Source organism: Xiphias gladius, chromosome 7 (assembly GCF_016859285.1).
Source record: "Xiphias gladius isolate SHS-SW01 ecotype Sanya breed wild chromosome 7, ASM1685928v1, whole genome shotgun sequence".
NCBI classification, from domain to species: Eukaryota; Metazoa; Chordata; class Actinopteri; order Istiophoriformes; family Xiphiidae; genus Xiphias; species Xiphias gladius.
This window is the reverse complement of record NC_053406.1, coordinates 16494923-16518782: the sequence shown is the minus strand read 5'-3', so window position 1 is coordinate 16518782 and position 23860 is coordinate 16494923. Positions and strand designations below refer to the sequence as shown.

Genomic DNA, 23860 nt, shown 5'->3' with positions numbered 1-23860 from the left:
CAGGCGTGGTGCTGGTGTCGGTTACAGTTTTGATTTATTGGACCAATTTCTTCTCCAAACGTGAGCTTGTTTGGGTTGAGAGGGAGGCAGAGCAGACTGGCTTAGGCTGAGGGGATCAAGAGAGACGCCATACAGGATGATGGGGGAAGATTGTGTGTGTACTTGTCTCTGTTCATGTGCTTATGTGTATAAATGTGTCTGATGTTTGTATATGTGTGTGGCAACCTAGATCCCTTGCTGAGTGTGCATTTACTTGAGGCATTTATTAGGGACTGTCTAGCCAGTGCCGTGTAAAAGGAGCTTAAAGTGATTTATTTGAACGGCTAGTAGAAGCTGGTTATTTTACTGGCAAATTGCTGTGTATTTTAGAAATGATGGCCTTGACTCTGTCCAGTGGAGGATAACAAGCCTGGCTGACAGGCAATACCTGAGCTGCACTGGAAAATCTGCGATAATAACAGCTTCGGACAGCTAATTGAGATGATATGAGGCGACGTTTGAAATATTTCTAAAAAACATAAATAGTCAGTGTCAAGCCGGTGGTGCGATTGTGAGGTTTATGTATCCCACCCAAACTCACTGAAACATGTGCCAACACTTAAATCCATGCACTGTGAAGAAAGTGAAGTGTTGAAGTGTATGAAGTGGGGTTTTTTTTGACAGAATCACAGATGTTGGTTCTGGATTTTAATTCAAAGTGTTGCATACATTCACAGTTTTAATACTATGGGACTACTGAAAAACACTGAAAATAAATATACCAATTGTAAACAAGACAGTGAGCGGGAGTTTTTTCAACCTCATTTGAGTATTACTATGAGATACTAATTTTGACTGGTGTATATTTATGTTGTGGCTTCCACATTTCTTTTCCTTCCAGTGCTGGCCCAAAAAGAGGCCCATTATATACACTTGCAATATCCTGTACATAAAGCCAAGGAAATAGTCATTTTAAAAAGTCAAATTACTAATTACAAATACAATTAAGAATAAATTAAAACACACAGCTCCATGTAATGTTAAAGGGTTGTTTCCTCAACCCTGTTAATTTAAAACATGTAAAACTCAGCACAGAAAGTGACTACTAAAGGCAATTTCTGCACACTGATGTTACTAATGCTGACAAACAAACAGCATTAGGCAGATTTTTTTCCAACATATTACCTATGAAAACTTGATAAATTGCTGTTGTATGTCTAGGCTCACTACTGTAATTGTATGGAGGTCTACTTTTTGCCTCCCAGCAGTTCATGAAACTTCAGAATACTGTCTCTCTACACAGGTGTGTGTATATACACACTCCCTCAACCACACACTCATACAAAAGTAGCACATACAAGTATACTTATAAACATACTTATTATTGCAAAACACATGCCTTCATTCAAAATCCATATGTGCTGATAGATTTGCCTCTCGTTTCACACACACACACACACACACACACACACACACACACACACACACACACACACACACACACACACACACACACACACACACACACACACACACACACACACACACACACAAAAGGAGCTTTTATTGCCAGTAAACCACCGTTCCTCCAGTTCTGCAGGTCTGTTTACAGGAGAACAGCCCTTCAGTGAAACCATTCATTTATAGTATTTCATCACTTCTTCCTAATATGTAAGGTGTTGAGACGAGCGCTGTGAAATATATTAACTGATATGAGAGTAGCTCAGTGTTTTGCGATGTTTCATGGATGATGTGATGTTTCCATGAGAGTATCCAAGTTGTTGATACTGAGGAACAGATTGTAGTAAACCAATAAAGGAAAACAGGTGTCCCAGGGTGAGTGGTGTTTGCTATAATATAACCTATGAACTAAATATACGATGAGAGAATGGAATGATTCTGTCCATCAGTTTGGTTTCTGAGATGAAAATGAAAACATTGATGCAATTATAGGTATGACCCATTTTGACTGAGGTGTAAAAAAAAGTGAAAAAACAATAAAATAGATTAATTGAAAGAGAATAATTAATGCCTAAATAAATGGTTGTTCGTGAAAGTCAAAAAAGAAAATTACATGGGGGATTTTTCAATTTGCATTCAGATTTTTTACATGTTGAAAGTTTCATTAGGACAGACTCTGCCAACAAATTCTGCCGACTCTCCTCAGTCACGTGCGGTGGTGTGACTTGAACTTTAGTCTTTTTTGTCAATTAACATTTTTAATCCCAACTTTTTCTTTTACACTTTCACACAGAAATGCCATCAAACATCTTATCATCATCACTATTGAATTGCTAGTAAATTGTGGATTAAAGTGGATTAAATCATCTCAATCTACAATACAGACAAGGAAGTTTACAGGTGGAAAATAGGAGGAAAAAGTGAAGCTTTTGCAAGAAGACAGATTTCTAGTTTTGTGGGAACTAACTATGTGCTGTGTGTGTGTGTGTGTGTGTGTGTGTGTGTGTGTGTGTGTGTGTGTGTGTGTGTGTGTGTGTGTGTGTGTGTGTGTGTGTGTGTGTGTCTGGGAGGGGATTCTGAGAGGGGAAGTGACATCATGGAAAGTGATTGCTGCAGCCCCCAGGTGGGCTCTATGATTAAGAGATTACAGAGGAAATGAAAGAGCTTCACAGACACACACACACACACACACACACACACACACACACACACACACACACACACACACACACACACACACACACACACACACACACACACAGACGCATACCCATGTGCACATGCAATAACTAATCCAAGCCTTTGGTGTGTATGGATGCCTAGAAAGTAGTGGAAATTACAGTATATATATATGTGTTTGTGTGTGTGTGTGTGTGTGTGTGTGTGTGTGTGTGTGTGTGTGTGTGTGTGTGTGTGTGTGTGAGAGCCAGTGTTGCCTGTCCTGGCCGGCAACCACTCGCAGCTCTGAGGGAGCTGAATCAGCATGGCTCAAGGCAAACAAGCCCCAAATTAGGCTCCTCCTGCATCACTTCATTCACACATCAAGAACGCTGCTGTCTCCACCTGACTTTCTGAAAAGTTCAGTTTCATTTTTCATCTTTGAATGAAAAAGTTAAATTTCACCTGAGAGCACCACCCAGATGTGACATGTTCCACCTGAGCAACTTTGTTCCATTGTATGACTATTAATTGGCCTCATATGCTGTGTGCTCTGTTGCTATTGGTTACATCTGTGTTGATCAAAGAAAGAGCTTAAACAGCTTTCCACTGCAATCAAAACCTCAAGGCGATATTTGGCTTGGCATCTAATCAATGCCATATTTACATGAGAGAGTAATTGTGCTTTCATTGAAAACTTTTACACATAAGGCGAAAAAGCAGGCACTTGTGAGGTACACTCCACATGTCGTCCATATGTTCTCATATTGTTTACTGTAAGGTAGAGTCACACTTCAAGCAGAGAAACACCAAAAGGTTCTCATCTCTTCAGCTGCTGGACACGAGAACATGATCGGCAGCTCTGCACCGCCGAAGCCTCCTGCTGAGAAATCCCAGGGCAGGCTATTTGCCTCTGCCCTGAGGGGGGGACTGGGGAAAGGGGAGCGGGTGTTCTGGCGGGGGTGGGGGTCCCCGTAGACACACTGTCAGAGCCTAAAGGTCTGCTTTTGTCTCAAGTGATGAGCAGGTTAATCAGTAACCAAGCGTGTGAAACTTGGGAAGAAAAGTGGCTGAAAACAATGCAGTGGAAAAGATTATAGCATGATTGAGTGGATTATACTGTGATGCATGTTTACACTCGTGTGTGTGTGTGCGTGAGAGAGAGAGAGAGAGAGAGACATTGTTGTCATAGTAACTAAAGAAGGGATTGAATAAATTGCCACTTTCCAAGGTGAGCTCAAAAGGACTCCTGACCCACCTACTCAGCCTCAAAACTTGTCACTTCCACAAAGGATAATCCCTCTGCTCCATTGTGTCCTCAGGCCCCTGGAGGCGAGCCACTCAGAGTGGTGTGGCCAACTAATCGAATCCAGGGCCTTTTAAAGGCCTACTCTTGGGCCAGGGTTTAACTTTATTAACTGAAAGTCCTTTGAGGCAGTCAAGTCAGCCCTGACCCTTCAAGGAAGCCAGGCTTTATGAAATTATTCAGGAAAATTGTGACAGAGAGGATAAAGAGCAAGCACAGCAGGGGTGGACAAGTTTTGCCAAGTTTACCCTTTTAATTAAGTCAAGATGACAAGTCAGTGGCTAATGTTTGCCGTGGGGACACGAGGCCGAGAGAGAGAGACAATGAAAAGGTGGTTAAAGAGGGGAGGTTCAGCAAACACACAGAGGCACACTCCTACTGGAAATGAGAGACCGTTTTGTTTGCACAGACCCCATCATTTGAGGTGAAGAGCAATGACAAGTGAGAGGAAAGAAAAAAAAGAGCTGCAGCTGGACTCCTTTAAACGCAGAGGACAAACTTATCATCACCACCTCACCACAATAAGGTGTTTTTATCCTTAGCTGACCTTGGAGAAGTTATCCCTGTTATTATATCTCTTGGTTTAGACTGTTTTAAATCTATAGACTTCTGGCTCAGGCAGAAATCTCAGCCACAGCTGTTTTCAAAAGTACATTGCAGCTAAATCAAACTAAAGTCTGCAGAAGTCACAACAATGTTTCTAAAATTTTTGCCTCGTCCCGCTGTTTTAGAGTTGATTTACAGTTGATGCATTGACTGGACATTGAAACGGGTATAACCATTTGACCAAAGTGACCCTCAAGCAAGAGACTTGTGTGTGTGTGAAGCATGATCATGGATGGATTATGGAATGGGTTTAACAGGAATAGGCCCAGGGGCCCAAGGGGGTAAAGTGCTTCTGGATCAGAGCCTTTGTCTGATGAGACACAAAATAAGCGCACCCAGGGCCCCCTGTGTCTCATAATCTGTCCATGAGCATTATAGAGTTTAATCATTTAAATACTTTTAGTGATCAACCCACGGGGGATAATAACCCAACTCTGCAGTTGCACTTAACCACAGAGCTTTAATGTGACTTTCAGGTCATTGTTTTGGTTTTCAAGCCCGCAGTTATACTGTTTTGGTTCACTCTCACTGTTCTCATAATGTCTTGTCTGCAGCAGGAAGCTGTCTTCAACCCCAGGGAGGGGGTCAAAGTATATGGTACCATACTTTGTACATCGGCATCTAATCATCTGATATAGGTCTACCGGCAAGTAACTGAACACAGAGTATTTCATATGCCAGGCACACACTGACACAGTATGTTTTCCTCTGCATGAAAAGAAAAGAAAAGAATAGGGTGAAGAGAATAGCAGCATGAGGCGAGGCTGAGTTTGCGTTTAGAGCTTACTGAGGAGATGTGGGATGTGAACACAATTAGAGGAGCTTAAAGGAGGGCAGCAGTGGGTGGAGCAGAGCGGTGAAGAGGTGATGAAGGTGAGCCACACTCACCTGCAGGAGCGGTTTGACTGACGCACAGGTGTTGCACACCTGGGCCTTTGGGTGTCCCCATTAGCCATAGATTAACCCGCCCCCCCTGGGGTCAGTGACCCTCTCTCCTTTTACAAATAGAGAGGAGATTTTGTGAGGTGAAATTAGCACACATTAGCAGGTTCAAGCACCTCTTTCAAGTTTACAGAATGCATTTATTTCTATAGGGCTGCAAATAATGATTATTTTTGATATCAATTATTCTGTTTGTTTTTTTTAAATTTAATCTGCTAGTTGTTTAGTTTGTAAAATGTATACAAAATAGTGAAAAATGTCCATCAAAATATCCCAAAATCCATAGCAATGTCTTCAAATTGTGTGTTTTGTCTGAAAAACAGTCTAAAACCCAAATATATCCAATTTACAGTGATACAGATGCAAGCAGCAAATCCTCACATTTAAGAAGGTGGAACCAGCATTTTCTTATGCATTTCTGTTCACAAATGGACTAATCTGCGAACGTTTAAGCACTAATTACATGTTAAATGGATTAAATCTCATTTTGCATGTTTGGTATTGTTAATAATGTTGACCCAGAAAATGAAACGAGAACATTACTACAGTGAGTAATTACAGTGAAATTATTCCAACGCTTTGAGACACTGAGAGGATGTGCACAGACATCCCTTGATTTGTGGACATATGGGGGTTGTGGTCAGTGATGTCATCCATCACGGCCCCTGACATCACCTTAGGGGGCGACTGCTTTCTTTCACTGACACATCAGTGCAGGGCCGGCCAAGGGCGTGCATGAACTTGCAAGAGCACACACATGAACACCATGTCTTGGAGTGCTCCTGTTCACATACTCAGTTTTGAATTTCATTACAGACAAGTTCCACTGACCTAGATTATGCCTGCTGTCCTGAGCTTTTTTATATTTCCATCACCTTCAGTTTGGGTTTTGTTTTAGCAACATGCCTTCATTTATATGCATAATCATTTAAGAATTCAATACATAAGTATCCCTCCAGGCAGGGGTTTGTGTAACATCTTTACTTACTTCATACATATAATAGCAAGCCAAGGACTAAAGTAAGTGATGCAAGTTCTCTTTACATAACAAAGTGTGAGGATCAATTAATTATGGGTTTATACCTGTATGGAGAGGATAAATTCTCAGGCTTTCTGACAGGTATGAAAGGAAGGGGAAAAATAGAGCAGGGTTTGGCATATGTTTGTGCCTGAGGGAGGTATATGAGCCTGCTGTGACTCTGTGAGAACGTGAGAGATAACCTCTGAGATAGGGGAGTTAGAGGCAAAGAAAGCAGTTCAGGGAAGGAAATGATAACCGTCAAATGCACAGATTGAGTAACTAATAATTAGGCTTTGACGTTTTTGAGGTTGTTTTTGTTCTACATAGATACTATATATGTTTTCTGGAGGGAGAGATAATAGGTAAAGAGGCTTTGTGGGTAGCAGGGATTTCCTCCCTCCTCTGCACACATACAAAGGTACAATGTAAAGGACAGAGCCTTTTCTTCCCAGTAAGCATCGGCCTTTGTGTACGTGCAGTCTGGCATGTTTCTGAAAGGCTTGATGTTTTCTGGAGGGGTCTTTTCAGTTAAGTGCGTGTTGAAAGAGGAACTGACAATCACATTTGAAGAGAACCCCTAAATGAAAAAATACGCCTTCTTGTTCTTTGCAGTGCTGGAGCTGAAAAGAGGACGAGCACTGACAGCCAGCTATAGAAGTGAGGAGATGTGGAGCCTCTGGCTACCCTTTCACTTTTTACCCCAGGGACCTGCAAGAAGATCTTCACAGCAGATCTGTATGAGTTCCACACATTGTGAATGACATCATGCAAAGATTCCTTAACAAGTTACATCTAGCAGACATGCATCGAGAGCGTATGATAAGACCTTCCATATGTCAATGTGTGTCATAACACGAGGCAAAAGACTGTCATTAATTATTTTAATGGGGCCAAGAAGAAGACAGGAACAAATCAGGACATGTTACTAATTGAAATATCATGTGGTAATTTTTTTTTCTCTTATGATTTCAGCAATGGGCTTTGGCTGATGATTCCATGGTTTCATGCAACTGACTGATGCAACATGTGAAAATAACAATTGGATTTAGTCAAATTTGACTGAACCTTGTACGAAAATACACGTTTTGAACAACAGGAACCTATAGCACAAACATGCTGAGTAAAACAATGTTGCATTGTCTTCTTTCAGGATGTATGCACCACTCACTTGTCTTCATTGTTCCCTTTCCCGCCCCCAGCAAATGACTCTCTCACCCCAGCTAAAGTTTTCTACTTTCCCAAGATTAAAGGTATTTTTCAAAATATAGTCCTATTTCACAGCAGATATTTTGACTTGTCATAGTAGAAAAAGCACAGGCGTTATTTATTCTTAATGATGGCTCTGCTGTATTTAAATGTCCCAGTAAGTCATGATAGTGTCACAGTGAGCCAGCATGCATGTGCAATACCAGGACGCTGAAACTGAGGCAGCTAATTGGAATATAGGCAACATTAATGTATTATTTACACCTGTGCTTCTTCTGTCTATTTTCACATTTCACAAGGCCTATTTAGGGACGGGGCTTAATCTCTGTTTGGAGAACTGGCACATGTAGTTTGTTGGTAGGTTTGAATATGTTTCTTTTACACATTGTACTTCCAAGTGAAAAAAAAAAAAAAAAAGCTGCAGCTGAAAAGCAAACAACATGAAACTTTCTTGCTGACCACAAACAACCTTCGGCCCCCTCTCGTTTTCTCCTCCAGGCTGTGGTGTGGCAGTGTGAGAAGAGGAAGGAGAGCAGAATTGGTGGTGTGAAGGTGAAGAGAGGTTAGTTTGTGCACTGATAGTAGAAGATGTATGGAGGAAGCTGCTGGGGTTTAGATAGTGATCTGCCACTGAAGAGGTCAGCAGGATTCTTTCCACTAACATAGCTGGTCCTGTTCATGCTCTTAACCCTTGACCTCTCTTGACCACATCTCTACTTTAACTTACCTCACTGTCTCTGCAAAGCAATGTTGGCTGAAGAACCTAATACACATATATACATTTAGTCTAACCTTAATTAAAAAAAAAAATAGGGTGGACAAAACATTTTTTTTTAAAAAACCTCTCCAGTTCAACAACTCCACAAAGTATAGTCACAATAGTGACTGTAGAGTTTAAATATGAATAAACTCTATGTGACTCTGACAAAAAAGGGTCGTGAATCCTCACTCCAGTCTGCCAACTCATGTGGAATTGATTTACTATGTGAATATCAAATATATACAGAGTTGATATTTGGCATCTGGGTTCTGACCTTACCATGTCAACTCCCTTCAAAAATACAACAAGCTCAGATGAGATTTGGACTGACGATGATAAGGGATATTGCAAAGCACACAAACACCAACCGAAGAGAGCCAAGAGATCTAGTCTTGTCTCCATGTTAGCCAAAGTAAGAAAAACTGGGCTTGTTGAAGTGAATCAGGGATCCTTGTAATTTCTGCTGTGAGTAAACTCTTTGGGATGAGTCACCACAAACACAAGCTGCCAACAACACAGACAGAAAAACTCTGCTTTCAGCCTGAAGTGCATGTTTGTGCCTGACAGCTTATATGACGGGCACAAAATTAAAAAAAAACAACAATTATATCTCATTATATTTCCAAAACTCCAAAAAGTTGTCCTGAAGTGACATGATCAGACTTTTCATTGGTGATCAGAAGAAAAGTGGGCAGAGCTTCTACAAATTACTGAATTATTGCAAATATTGAATATATGTATGATGAGTATGCCATGTGTGAATGTAGCAGTACAACTGGCCTGCCTGATCTAGCTTGCAGGGTTTGCGCCATGAAATTCACCCTTTGGCAACACCTTGGCTTCTACCACTGTGGGATAATATGAGATGCGAGGGTTGTTGCTGTTTCGGGTTTGCTTGGACCCTTGAACTCATTGACATTCTTCTGTTCCTTCAGAGCCAGGTCTCACTGCACTACCTCTTCATGTCCGCCTACAGAGTGGACTCACAATAAGTGGATTGGAGGATAGGCTTAAAACTTATCCGAATCTTCGGTCGAGTCTATACTTGTGTTCAGTTTTAAACCTGAAAGATATGAACTATGTGTGCGACTGACAAATTGTAAGTTAGATTTGTCAAACAGCAGAAATACTCTAGTTAGTAAAAGCAAAATGAATGTCCCTCTCTACCAAGTGAAAACCAATAGGTCCGTGGGTGTCTTGGTAGGTTGCAATGCCTTCGTACTATTTTAGATCACCTCTCCACAACACCGTATCTGCTGGGGCCATAAAGGAAGTTGCCTTTTAGCATGGAACCGTAACATCCAAATGAATTATTAAGATGGAAATGGTAGATTTCTGTGGAGACATGCAACCCTTCCAAACTAAACCAAGATTTAATTGTCAAACAAAGTGCAGTCTTTTTGAGGAAAAAAAAGGAAACAAACATGTCTAGACTTGTTCTCATAGTTGTATTATTTCCGTTGACTTTTTTTTTTCAAGTTTGTCTTTTTTAAATTTGATCTACAAGTTTCATAACACGGAGATATATGTGAGCAACAGTCACAAAAGAGGATACAAGAAATATGCTAGATAAAATAAATAACACAGTAAAACTGTGTTCTAAGTATGATATGGACATTATAAGACTGTCATCCCTTTATGGTCTTATTTTCATAAATAAAATTTGGTACAGTAGACTGTAGTCTATTTATAGCTGACAGTACGTGATCCAGCGCATTACATCTCGTTTGATAATGGAGAGATGAAAGAGATGTGAACTATGAATAGCTAAAAGGAGCCTGATATGCCAGATCTTTCTCTTTTATACACAACCCTCTGTCTGACTTTAAGAGATGCACTCTTATTCTGCTCACTCATTTCAAAGACTGCAGTCCCCCTTTGTTAACGTGTGGCTCCCTCCCTTTACTTACAGTAATTCAAATAGCCTGGGGTTTCTGCTCTAATGTGTGGCAACCTACTTGGGGTTTACTGACGTAGGTGGTGCAGAGTGAAATACAGTGAAGTGGGATAGAAAATGAAGAAGATGCCCTGGCGTGCAAACAAACAGTTGCACAAGCACTACTGTGCCAGAGTAGGTATGCGGATAAATACACCCCCTCAGTCTGAATCAGAGCTGTACAGTTTGTTCTTCGCTCCAACACACCTAACTGTCAATCTGAGATCCCCATTAAGTTTTCTGACAGTCTGGTTTTAGATTTGTGATTTCAAAGTTCTTCTGTTGCTGCAGTCACAGTGCATCTTATAAGCAAAGTCTGTCAGCTCAAGTAAATACCTTCTGCCTTTACCAAATTCTTGGACATGTTTCAACTCATTAATGCATTCACACCGTATATCCGTTACTTCATAGGATCCCTTTATTTCCCTCTGGAAAATGACTCACTGTTTGTTGTAAACATTGTGAAGGACGTTGGGTTGATGTGGGGCTTCCCCAATGTGCACATAATGATCACATTTGTCTGGATCTTAGGTTCAAACTGTCTCAGCGGTACATGAAAGGGTCTGATTTCCGTTTCCATGTCTCCCCTCCCTTCATAGCTATTTTCTATTTGACATGTTTTTCTGTAAGTACCAAGAATCCAGCAGGCCTCGTTGCTGCAAGTCTTAACTCTTGGTGACAGGATAGTCCATGGTCAAAATCCCCAAACAACCCGCACACAGTCACACACAAGAACCTTGTTTGCACTGCAGTCCAAACAAATGTCTGCTCTGATGATGACACCTGCAATGAACAAGAGGACAAGAAATAGGACAAAGAAACAATAGGGCACCCACAAGGGTAAGCACCTAACGGAAGTGCTTTTCTTTCTGCCCGCTGCACACCTTTGAGGCCAGCATATCTTGTAGCCCACCTTAGGAAAACATCCGTGCCCCCACACGATGCTGAGCCTTGTGTTTCCTTCTGTCTTTAATCTTAGTGAAAAGAGCTTTTAACAAGGCTGGGGAGGATGAGGGGATCTGCCAAAGCAGAACAAAGGCAGGGAGGAACTCGGAGAGATAGTAGCAGAGTGGAAGGCTCTGTAATTTATCACCTGTTGCCCTTGGGCAGCCCTGAACCCCCCGGGCTCTGTGTGAGTTTGTGTGTGAGTATGTGTATGCAACTATAGAAAGGTGATATATGAATAAGCAAAGAACAAGTACACAGACATTCCTCATTCCTCCAAAACCTCAAAAGACACTGCTTTGAGCCATTACTTTGTGGGGAAAGGAGTCTTCTACTTGTCAAAGACATATTTATGCATAACTCCCTTTACCGCAGATTTTGACACTACATGTTTATGTATTAATTTTTTTTTTGTTTTGTTTTTTCTTTTTTGGCCATTCAGAAATATGTATCCGTTTCCATAACAGATGTTTGAAATGCAACAGTGCGACATAAAAAAAAAAATTAACAAAAAGCCCCCAAAAAGTGAGACCACGTTACGTTGCGGCCTCGATATCTGACCAGGTTAGACTAAACACGCTGTCTCTGAAAAAAAAAAAAATGCAGTCCCCGAGTCCCTTTATCTTTTCCTGCCACCTTCTGGCTAGTTGTTGCACCTACAGACATGTATTTATAACTACGGACAGCGGTATATCGGTAACGCTTAACTTTAGACTATAAAACCGAAAGTGTTGGATCACATTGTTCTGACTAGACTAGCACTGCATTTTCTGAATAAAACCTGCTTAGCTGGTGAGCGGCAGGTCCCTGGGAAAAGGTTGGCGAGAGGGGTGACACTTCTTTGCTAACTTCCCGCTCTTCAAACGAGCCTTTTCTTTACACGACTGACCAGCAACACCTGAACGCCACGCCAGACGGCGAATGACGTAGCACGCACAGTCGCTGTGTTTGGTTGTGGTCGGAGCAAAGGGAGCTAGGAGGAGGAGGAGGAGGGGGGATCAAGGAAACCTCTAGCATCGTAGATAAACACCCTGAAGAGGTGTGACCCCAGCGAGCGCACGGCTGTCACAGTACCGGCAAACACAGTAAAAAAAAGGCCCGGTCGAGTCCTTCATACAGCGAGGGTCAACATGTCTGAGACATACGGTATGTTTTGCGGGACGGCAGGCAGTAATTTCACGCCTGCCGGCTGCTCTGGGCTGTGCTCCGATAGACCGCTAGTTAGCTGGCTACATAGTTAGCTTAGGTTAGCTGCTGTCTGAGCGGCCACCGTATCGTGTTTGCGGGCTTTAGTAGTGATAACTAACGTTTGCTGCCGGCATTTCATTCAACGAAACTGGTATGGTTTAAGCGCTTTGGGTGTATTGACTGTCGCCGCCGTCCTACGATGGCAGAGCACATCGCTTCCTTAAACGGTCACTAACATGAGCAAACAGATGTTGAGACATTCCCAGGTAAAAGTTGGCCAAACTTCAGACACAGAGCTAGAATAACATGTTGACACACGAAGGATGCGTCTGCAGACGCTGAGGTAACCTGACCTGGTTGAAACTGAAGCAGCCTGGGTGACCTTGCAAGCTGCAAGATTGTTTGCTTTTAGTCCTAGGTGCTGTGTATATTTACTTATGAGGTAGCTTTTAGCTACAGGGCCTGTTGGAGGAAGTCAGATAGCTGCGGCTGATCATCACTCAGTTGCCTTTAGAGCAGCAGCTATTGGCTGTATAGTGGTCTGGTACCACCTCTGTTCCTGTCCTGAATCCAAGTAAATTCCCTTCTCTGTTTACTTGGGACAATCTACTTTACAAGCAAACGCTGCCAGAGGACCCAGTTGCACCTGTCTGTGAGCACTGACATTATGACCGACCACAAGTACTACTTACAGAAATTACTATTCTGCATAAATTCATTTAACCCGACTCTGCCTGATAGTATCGATGGCACAATAGGCCTGGCAGCGTAGACCCAGTCATTTTGAAATGGCACACCATTATCCTCTCCTGTTGCGCTCTCTCACACATGCTCTCTCCATCTGTTTCTACTTGTTCCCTGTCTCCCTCATTCCTTGTATGAAACTCCATCCCAGTGTGCCGTAATTATGTGAAAGTGCCAGAGCTAATGGTAGCTGTAATGGCCTTTTATTGATTTCTGTCTCAGTCTCCTGTGCTGTCTCTTCTCCTGTAGGGTCAGTTCTCTCCAGAACTGGTAAAAAAGTATTATGAATACTAGAGCTGCAGGAATTAGTCGATTAATCGATGGACAGAAAATTAACGAGCAATATAGATTAATCGTTTTATTCATTTTTCAAACAAAAATGCAAAACATTTGCTCGTTCAAGCTTCTAAAATGAGAGGATTTAGTGCTTTGCTTTGTGATCTATATAAATGTAAATTGAATATCTCACCGCTCGTCACCTTAGACTGTGGGAAATTATATTGGGCATTTTTCACTATACCAATCGGCAGATTAATTGATAATGGAAATAATTTTTAGCTGCAGCCCTAATGAATACAATAAGTACATGGCCAGGTTAAATAATTCTCAGATGAAATTCATTAAATTTTTCATTCATTAGGTCTTTATTCAGTATTGCTCTTTCATTAGTATATCTTGTAAAGATATGCAATGTTGTGTATATAAGAAAACAGAAATAAAAAATGTTATTATATGGCCAATTTTAACAAGCCAGATTCTGGGATTAATTATTCCGAATAATTCTTAAATAAAGCCTTATGATGACACTACTTTCAAAAAAGTTATTTATTTATTATTTATTTATTTATGTTTGTTGTTATCATTATTTGGTGTATTTGGTGTTTTTTAGTCTGTAAAATCTCACAAAATTGAGGAAAAAGTCCCTCACAAGTTCCCAGAGACCAAGTGTTTGTCTTCAGATTGTTCAGTTGTTTGACCAATAGTCCGAAACCTCAAAATATTCCATTTACTATGATGTCAAAAATATCAAATTAAATTCTCACATTAGGTAAGCTGGAACCAGATAATGTTATGATAACTGAATTGAATATTCGATACTGAATTGATTACTCAATTATATAAATGATTGGCAATTAAATTTCTTTTTCTCTTTTATTCTTTTTGATTAACTCATTGATCCCTCCACTCTACCTGTGTATGAAAAAAATAGACAGTTGTGTTGCTTGACATTGATTTTGGCCATTGTAACACATGCCATGTATCATATTTTATTACTATTGAAATTCAAACTAATCTCTCCAGTTTCTATATTTTCATTCTGTCTCATGCTGTATTGCAGTACACAAATGCATATTCAATAACGCAAACATCTGATGTAACTTCAAGTGTAATTGCCTTTTGCCACTTTGTAGATCAGAATACACACCAAATATAACCCTTAGCTAGATCTGGGCCTGAGTGTGTTAAGTGGTGTCACAGTATAAGTGAATGCAGACAACAGTGTTAATCTGTTCCCTCAAGAGTTATTTAATATTGACGTTTGAAGAATATAGTAGCTTGAAAGGCTGCTGTTGAGAGGGCACGCTGCATTCCTCTTTCCCCATTGCTTTGACATATTGACAGCTGGATAGTTGTATGTAGATCTCGCATGGGAATATGTGATGTCTGGGAAGACGCTGAAAAGCTGAGGCAAGCTTTTAAAACAGAGCTGTTAAACTTTGAATGTGTCACTTCCGCTGTCAGGGCCATTGACAATGTGTGGTTGAGATGTAACGCGAACTGTAGGCACCGTTGCATCGCTGAAGCTGTTCTGTTACCATGAATTTGACCTCTAGCTGTTGTTGCTTGAGAAAACAGCCGCTTCAACAAACAAAGGTGCACCATAAATTGAGCTGGCAGTGGTGTGTGTCGGCCGATGAAGGTTGCTCCAAAAGCAATAGCATAATTAGAGTAAATGTCACACGGGAACTAAAGATCAATCTCATCCGGTCTTAACTACTGTTTCTGTTGACCTTGTGTGGAGCACAATATTCACAGGATATTCAACTGGCTGGTAATCTCAACGTTAGTCACTAATCATTTGCCAGTCCAGCACTTCTGCCTGCAGAGCCGGCGCTTAAGGTTAAACTGAAAATTGCATATTGCCTTCAAATTCCAACTGAAGCAGATTCTCAGGAGGAAAGGTGTAGTTTACAATCAAAATTTGCTCTCGCAGTTTCAGGAACACACCACCACTCTCGGATTTCCTGTTATTCTTTTACTACCTCTCTAGGCATTAATCACTAACACAGACTCACTTACAATTCTGGCACACAATGCACACACTTTTCATCTCCTCAGTCATCGCATTGTTTCATATCTCACGAATCTAGTCGGAACTGCAGCACAGCCGGGGTATGTAAATGCCCCCTGCACTATCTTTGGTCAAAGCACACAAAGGCTGTCTGTACTGACCTTGCATGTAAGGGGCCCGAGTCATTCTGGATCATATGTGTGGGTTGGGTTGTACTCAGAGCATGGGCTCACTCTCCACAATAACAACATCTGTACAACCAGCTGGCTGGGGTCATTCAATCCCCACGCAAGTGAGTTACCCTAAGCCTTGTTCAATAACTCTAAAGCTTTGGCTGACACGACGTGTTATTAGGTGCTGTTGCCTCTTCAAGACTTCAAGCGCAGCCAATTTCGACCTCATACAAACAAGCATATTAAATTAGAATCATAAGTAGCATGTTTTACTGATTACATGCAAGGCTTTGTGATTAGGAGGCTAATTTAAGGTTGCTGAATACTGTGAAAGTAGTAGCTCAATGGGATTAAGAGGAAATCTAAGGATTGTCTCTGAGAATGGAAATGCAGAGAGCAGCAGGCTCGGATTCCACCCTGACGTTGGTGTTGCATTGATCTCTACCTCCTCTCCTCTGCCTCCAGACTTCCTGTTTAAGTTCCTGGTGATTGGCAGTGCTGGGACAGGGAAATCCTGCCTCCTCCACCAGTTCATTGAGAACAAGTGTAAGTTTTCCCTCTTTAAAGCCCATTAGTCCCATCAGGGTTGTTTAAGTGTCAATTTATAATTGTAGTGTTACACAGAAACCTAGAGATAGACACAGTCATGTAATTAGTGCTGTTGATTTCATGAGCTGTTTCTTGTCACACACATCAAATAAAGACTCCTGTAAGGTTACACTCCCTGAGAAAATTATTCATTGACTTCCATGTGGAACCAAACTGAAGTGGCTGAATTGTGTCTGTCCAGATTCCTAACATTCTCAGTAGATAATTATCGAGCCAGCAACATATAACACATGACACCGCAGTTCTCTGGCTTAGACTGTTATGGACTAACAGGACCTAAAAATAAAATACACGCTGAATGTTCCAGTTTTTAATTGAATCGAGTTAAATTTCAGTTGGGTGTCCTTACAAAGTCAAGGCATTTTAATTATCCATTAAGCTAGTAATTAAGTAGGCTCTGAGGTTCATTAGTAAAACTTGTTGTTTTTTTTGTTTTTTTTACTTGCAGGTAGTATAGTAATAAAAATTTGCAGGGTGATATTAGCTTGTATTCGTTTAAAACCCAGAGTTTTGCTTTTGGGAGTAAAAACATTAAAAAAAAAACAAACTCAGACACATACACGCACTCGCACACATGCTTGTATTAATTAGATTAAAGGCCTGTTAGGTCCCTGTGCTGTCACTGGAGAGAGCTAGGTAGGGCATGTTGACAGTGTTAATCTCATCTAGATTCCCTCTAGTCTCTAATGTGGAAATGATTTGTTTGAAGATAACAGCTTTAGTCTTTTAGACAAGCACAACACACCAACATATTATAGATTTGAAGTAAGATTCTGGGAACAGAGTTGAAAGTCTCTGTTATAGAAGTGCACACCTGCTGGTTAAGTGGAAAGGCATCTCCTTAATCACCACATAATTTGGAAAGGAAGAAATACATAACTTTGTTACCATAAGAAGTGTGCAGAGGTAGTTGTTCTGCTGCGCTGTTACCTCACATTCTCTCGTTTTTCATTCCCTTCTCTCTGCATTCCTGTTGCAGTTAAACAGGACTCCAACCACACCATCGGCGTGGAGTTTGGTTCCAGAGTGGTCAACGTTGGTGGAAAGACAGTCAAATTGCAGATCTGGGACACCGCTGGGCAGGAACGATTCCGGTAACGGCCGACAATATTTCCTGCGAAGGGTTTGGCAAATTTTATAGGAATTCAAGGTTAATATGAATTACTGAGCACACACGCTGTCTTTGGACAACATCCAGTTTAAAACAGTTACTCACAGTTGCATGTGGCGATGCATAATTAAGTGCCTCACTGAATGAATAGTTAAAAGCAGAAAACAGATTTTCATTCAACTTTCCAAACCCGATTTCAACGGCTGATATTGATATTGTGGAAGCATTATTTTAACCAAGATTTCTGCGCCCTCTCTGCAGTTCTGTTACACGCAGCTACTACAGAGGAGCAGCTGGAGCTCTCCTCGTCTATGATATTACCAGGTAAAACAATTGCTGCAATTATTGCCCCTCCACTTTTCCACAAATTATTCATTCTGTGTAACAGAGTTAACATTTACAAATAATCAAATAAGTTTATGTTCTGCACATTACCTACATTTTTGTGCCAGTGTCTCCCAGGCTTGACTTTTTTTTTTTTTTCCTTTCCATTAAATGACAAAATGATAATTAAACCACCAAAAATGGATCAGGCTATACTTGAAATTAAAATTTACTTACCCATGAAGCTTAACTGTAAATAGTATTTCACTACATTTTTTGCAAGCACTTGTATTGTTTCTCTCAGTCTGTGTGGTGTGAAAAACTAAAGTGTGTCCATACCACCTCTAGAAATTGTGCAATCTAATGATTATATGCTGGGACCCATAGAATGAGACATGAATACCATAGCCAACTCACAGGCCTGTATTTCATAAGCTTTGGGTTGCAATACAGGGGTTGTGAAATAAAGGCGGAGTGAATGCAGTAATGCAGAGAGACAGTTTGTGTTTGTGGGAATGTATGGTCTTTTGTGGAAGGGAGGGGGGTGGAGCGCAGAGTGGCAGGGGCTGTAATTTAGAGGCATCCTCTGGCAGGCAGCGGCAGTCGGGAAAGCAAAAGTCCACCACAGAAGGTGTCACCTGGGGGGCGGGAAAAGCAGGGAGAGTGTGGGGAGAAAAGTGCAGGGGGAGGGAGCACAAGAAGGAGGACTTTCGAAAAAACAAGAGAATGAGTGAGAGATGGAGACATGTATCACTTCAAAGAGTGGAAAAGGTTAGCGGGAAGATGGACAGGAAGGTAGCTGAAAGAAGGAGAGGGTATTTGAACCAGATTGTGCTTGAGCTGCCTGGTCCCATCAGTGTGTGGACGAGGATTTGCGTCATTCTTTGGCTGCTTGTGAAAGCAGCTGTTAAACGTCTCACTGCTCACTCTGCTGACCCGCACCCTTCTGCTCACCTCACTGGCCTCATGTTACCATGGACACAAGGGTCCTGTCTCCATGGCGACCGGTGGTGTCAACACGAAGAAGTCTCCATGAAAGTTGTGTGACTCTATCCTCTCTGCCCGGCCCGGCCTCACAAAGGCAGTAGCTGGAGAAACAGTGACGTTTAAAAAAGGGTTTGAAGTTTGAAGCCAAACTGTATCACAGATATACAAAACCTTGTTTTCGAGTTTTTTTTCCACAAAAATTACACATTTCTGTGGTATAATATTTTTTATAGTAAGGTAAGACATCAGAAATTCTGATTCTGGTCTTAACTTAGGTTTTACCAAATATGTAGTTGCAGATTTTGGCTTTGTAGGGCAGAACAGACTGCAGCATGTGCTAACTACATTATCCTAATGAAGTGATTAGAAAAACAGATTTGTTTTCTGTTTCAAAAGTTGTACGTTTGATTCTTTTTTTTACCATCTAGTTACTTTGTAACTATATAGTATGTAGTATTATATAATAGTATACGATCATGTTAAACAGTTAGTCTTTATCAGTAATTTATACACATTAGTGTACTTCTCCAATACACACCAACCAAACATGACAAATTCTGGGGAAAAGGTTATTAAGCTTTTTATTTCTAATGTTATACATTTCTTTTCGTTATGGTACTTGTTAGTTTTCAGTTCAGTTTTTTTCTCTGAAGCAAAAAAAGTCCTAATAACCTGTAACATTGCATACAGTAACCCTCTGACAGAGACATAGTCCTTGTGATATATCTGAGATAGTGCTGCTTATGATCTGGGCAGCTGGTTCATAGTATTTAGTCTTGGAAAATAACCTGCTGCTGGTAAGGTTTGATGTGTGTGTATAAAGGCCACTGTTTAAGGTTCGAAAGTAAAAGTAAATTAATATTTGAGAACTTAATAGCAATTATTTCATAGATTAATAAAAATGAAATGGGAGTGCAATATCTCCCGCACAAAGTAATGAGTGCTCTGAAGCCCTGATAAACTCCAACAGACACGGAGAGCAGAGTGAGTGCACACACTTTGGTTTATAGTTTGGGTGTTTGTGTAGGAAGACATATTCACACATGCATACAGTCCTCACTGATATGGGCCGGTGACAAAATTTGTATGTCACGTGGACCCTGGAGGTTTCGCAGATAAGGAAAGAATTTAAGATTAACGTGTTACAGGGTGATCCCTTTACCCTAAACAGTAAACCGGCCATTGTGCCCCACATTGTGTCCACCTGTCCTGTCCTGTCTTGAAGCCGGGAGACATATAATGCCCTGACCAACTGGCTGACAGACGCACGGACACTGGCAAGCCCCAACATTGTTATTATCCTGTGTGGCAACAAGAAAGACCTGGACGCAGACAGAGAGGTGACCTTCCTAGAGGCCTCGCGCTTCGCTCAGGAGAACGGTAACTGGTGTTAAATCTATCGCAAGTCTTTTTTTGTCTCTATTATTTCATCCACTTGCTTTTCATTTCTGCTTGCCAATCCTGTCTTTTTTCGCTTCTCTTTTTTATGACCCCCCTTTTTTTCCCCTATAAAGAACTGATGTTTCTAGAGACCAGTGCTCTGACAGGGGAGAATGTCGAGGAGGGTTTTCTGAAGTGCGCTCGCACCATCCTCAACAAGATAGATTCAGGTACACTTCATTTTGTTTGTTAAAGAGGTTGGGCATTTGCGTGAGAGCATGCAGACGTTTGAACGTTTTTACTAATGATCTCTGTGCTTGAGTGCATGAAGCCCTGTGGATCTGCCCTCAGTCTAGTGCGTTTGTCTGCGTATGTCCGCATTGCTGACACTTTTCATTATGGTTCATTTCAAAGGTGAATTAGACCCAGAGAGGATGGGTTCAGGTATCCAGTATGGGGATGCTTCGTTGCGGCAGCTGCGACAGCCGAGAGGCACCACCTCACAGATTAAGCAGCAGTGTAATTGCTAGGGATCGGGGCCCCACCCTCACCTCAGCCCGCAGGCCCACGCAGACAGGACATCCCCTACAGGTCAGTGGCTCGTCATTAACTCAGGCTTTAACAGCGGTACCTTCTGAATAAGAGATTTACCTGAAATCTGTCTCTCTTTTTTTTGTTTTTAACTTGCTTCAGTATTGATAAGGGCATGTCAGTGATCACCTTCTTGTCGCCTTTCTCTTCCCGCATCTCAGCTCCAGGTGCTTTTTGGTGTGTGGGATCCTTCGCTCTGCAGTCTCACACACCTTGGATCACCTGGATAAGTGGTCGTGGAGATCACTGCAACCCATGACCCCTGACCTCTGGTAAGACTCTGTATTTCTTACCTGGGGGGGTCAGCTGTGCTCCTGCGTCTGGACAGGGAAACCACCTCAGTGTGAACACTCCGGGATCATAAAGAAGAGGACTCCTCTTCTTCAAAAATAAGTTTTTCAGTCACTTAACAGACAAGTCAAGGGTTGTGTGGAGGGGCTGCCCTACTGTTGTTTTATCCCTGTGCTTGTTTAGTAACTTCTACATGCTTTCTGAGTTTGCACGTCATTATTTGTAAATTATTATTGGTAAACTATTTTCCGCATTTTCACTGTTCAGGCTATCTGGATAAGATTCATGTTTAGTTTGGCCAGCGCGCATAAGTTTTAACATTCATGAAGGCACCTGTTGATATTAAGCTTTTTATTATCCATTATTAGAGGTAACTGTACTTTACACACGTTTAGTCTGATATTGATATTGAGTAAGTGATAAAAAGTCTAAACATGACCTCTTATAAGTAATATGAAGTCATCTTGCACAGATTTTGGGTTAAGTATTACTGTAAAGAAATTTGAACCAGATGCTACAAATCTTTACAAATGTTTCTGCAGTTGTTGTCCTTTAATGCTTCTCATCGGATCTGAAAATTGAAGCGGTTAATCAGTGGATTTAAGTGTAGTTCACATTCTTAAAGTCAGACAAGCCCAAATGTAGAACCCAGTACTTTTAGTCACTCTGAAATGTATGTTATATCGAGTCTTTTAAATTTTTGCTTTGCCTTAAAGTGCACTGTTCTGATGTAGCGTATTGGCCTTAGTAATTTACTTGATATAATGGATCTACAGTATATTATACCCAGTCACCATGTCTTTAAACTGTCAAAGAGAATGGTACAGTCACTCCACTCTATGTCCACATAGACAAGCTTGTGGGTGAGGTTGAAAGCACAAAAAAGAGAAATGTAGCTCTTTATTTTACCCCAAAGGCCCCGAAGTCTTCAGATTTGTATGATTAGACGCACACCCTGTTTAAGTCCATGTGTCTCCGGTACTATCAAAGTGAAAGATTAAGAGTTATCAATCTCTGCAAACCTAACACTGTTTTTGACTCCTCCTGCTGAGCTTTTTTTTTTTCCATGACCTCCCTTTGATTCATGCTGTTCTACATGCACATACTGCATAGGGGACGTCACAGGAAACCACAGTTGGTTTTGCCTCAGTGCCATGTTTGGGAAACTTTCATGCCGCCCACCCAGTTCCCTCATAGAGGTTGGACATGTGATGTTTAATCGCGCAAGGCTGTAAGTGCGCCTTGATAAAAGTCAGGATTCTGTTTTCAACCTTTCAAGTAGTTTTCACTTCTGTTTGTCAAGCACAGAAGTAACTCTGCTCTGCTGCAAAATGTTACTGAAGCTGTGGAGCCGACCCAGATGTTTTGTTCTTAGAGCAGACACTGCGTTGCCCCAGAGAGAAACAGGGAATTTCCACTGAAACATGGTTTCCTCTTTCCATGCAACACTGACGGTATGGCTTGTGGTGCTGCTGGAGGAGAATGAGGTTGCGAGTTAATAACCCAAACTCCTGCCCTGCTGTTGAGTCAGAGGCACTGCATCTGTCTGAACCGCTGAGAGAGCAGGTCACACTGACCCAGCCAAGAGGAGATCTAAACAAACTGCCTGCAAACGTACTTCTCATGTCTTCTCCTCAAGTGCTAGCGTATGTCCTCCCGGACAAACCATATGTGTTTAAGCCAGCACACTGAAGGCAGAGACATGGTGAATTGTGCAAACATTAGAGAGTACAGGATATCAGGAGACAGATGGTCAAAAAAATGTTTTCATAAAATATTGGCTTTGTGTGATAGTTTGTCTTCTTCTGCAAGTGCACTTTTACTTTTGAATATTCATTTTTGTTTTGTTTATATACTGTAACTATAGAATTGTACATTTTATTTTACTTGAACTATATACTGTAATAAAGATTTTAATTGTAGATGTTATCATTTCTTACTAAATAACAACTGAGATTCTTAATTTGATTGACTTATTTCTGCCGTCACGAGGAAAGACTGTTGTCTGAGGTTTGCTTTGTTTATCGCTCACTGCTGACATGGAGGTATCGATGAAAGGATGCTGACTTCCTGAACTGTAGGAGGCCGTCAGCAACAACTCTGATCGCTCGTAATAACAAGTTCTGTCACCATCTATATTCCGTTATCAAGTCGTCATAATGGTTGAATACTGTTGCTGTTGAGCCAGAGTAAGCTTGCATTCATTTCTGTTAATTTGTTGTACAGTTCATAATAAGCGCTCAAAATAGCAATATGGTAAGCATTATTTTCTCCATTCTTCTACTCTGGATTCAGTCGTGATGAATGCAATCCAACTCAGTTGTTGCTTAGTAACTAATGTTATATAATCAACCTTAATACTACTGTACATCTCAAGTAACCTATGCTGTAAATAAGATTTGTCTATTGTCTATTGAGCGTGAGTGTTGCTCATTGATTGTAATGATTATGCAATTCCCAGTAAACTGCTTGTTTTTTCAGTTAATACCTTTCACCTGTCTTCTGGATGTTAATGTTTGTACCTTTTTCTTGTCTCTCAGCTACTGTAGGTTCCTGTTTAAAGAGCTCAGTTTGTTGCTCAAGGGAGTTAAAAGTGCATCCGATCCTGAATGCTGATAAATCACACGTTTCTCCCTCCCCTCTCCTGTGTGTGCAAATGTGCGCAGCAACTTATTATACATCAGGTTTATAGCCCTGCTGAGTTAACAGAGCCTTAAATTTAACAGTTGAATCCATGTACGTGATTCATTTGCCTCATCTTCCATTCTTTAGTCAAGTCATTTCTCTCAAAGGCAGTCAGGGTGAGGTTAGGATATCAGAGGACTCATATGAAGAGTAAATGCCTTCTG

At 41.2% G+C, this 23860-nt stretch overlaps 1 protein-coding gene across 1 annotated transcript; it reads left to right on the top strand.

The window, feature by feature from the left end:
- Nucleotides 1-12220: 12220 nt before the first annotated feature.
- rab4b (RAB4B, member RAS oncogene family) lies at nt 12221-22933 on the top strand. Its single transcript, XM_040130472.1, has 8 exons — nt 12221-12466; nt 16184-16264; nt 17307-17421; nt 17700-17762; nt 19975-20129; nt 20264-20359; nt 20544-20720; nt 20882-22933. The coding sequence occupies exons 1-7, from the start codon at nt 12451-12453 to the stop codon at nt 20657-20659; spliced, it is 642 nt and encodes a 213-aa protein (XP_039986406.1). The 5' UTR covers nt 12221-12450; the 3' UTR covers nt 20660-20720; nt 20882-22933.
- Nucleotides 22934-23860: the final 927 nt, after the last annotated feature.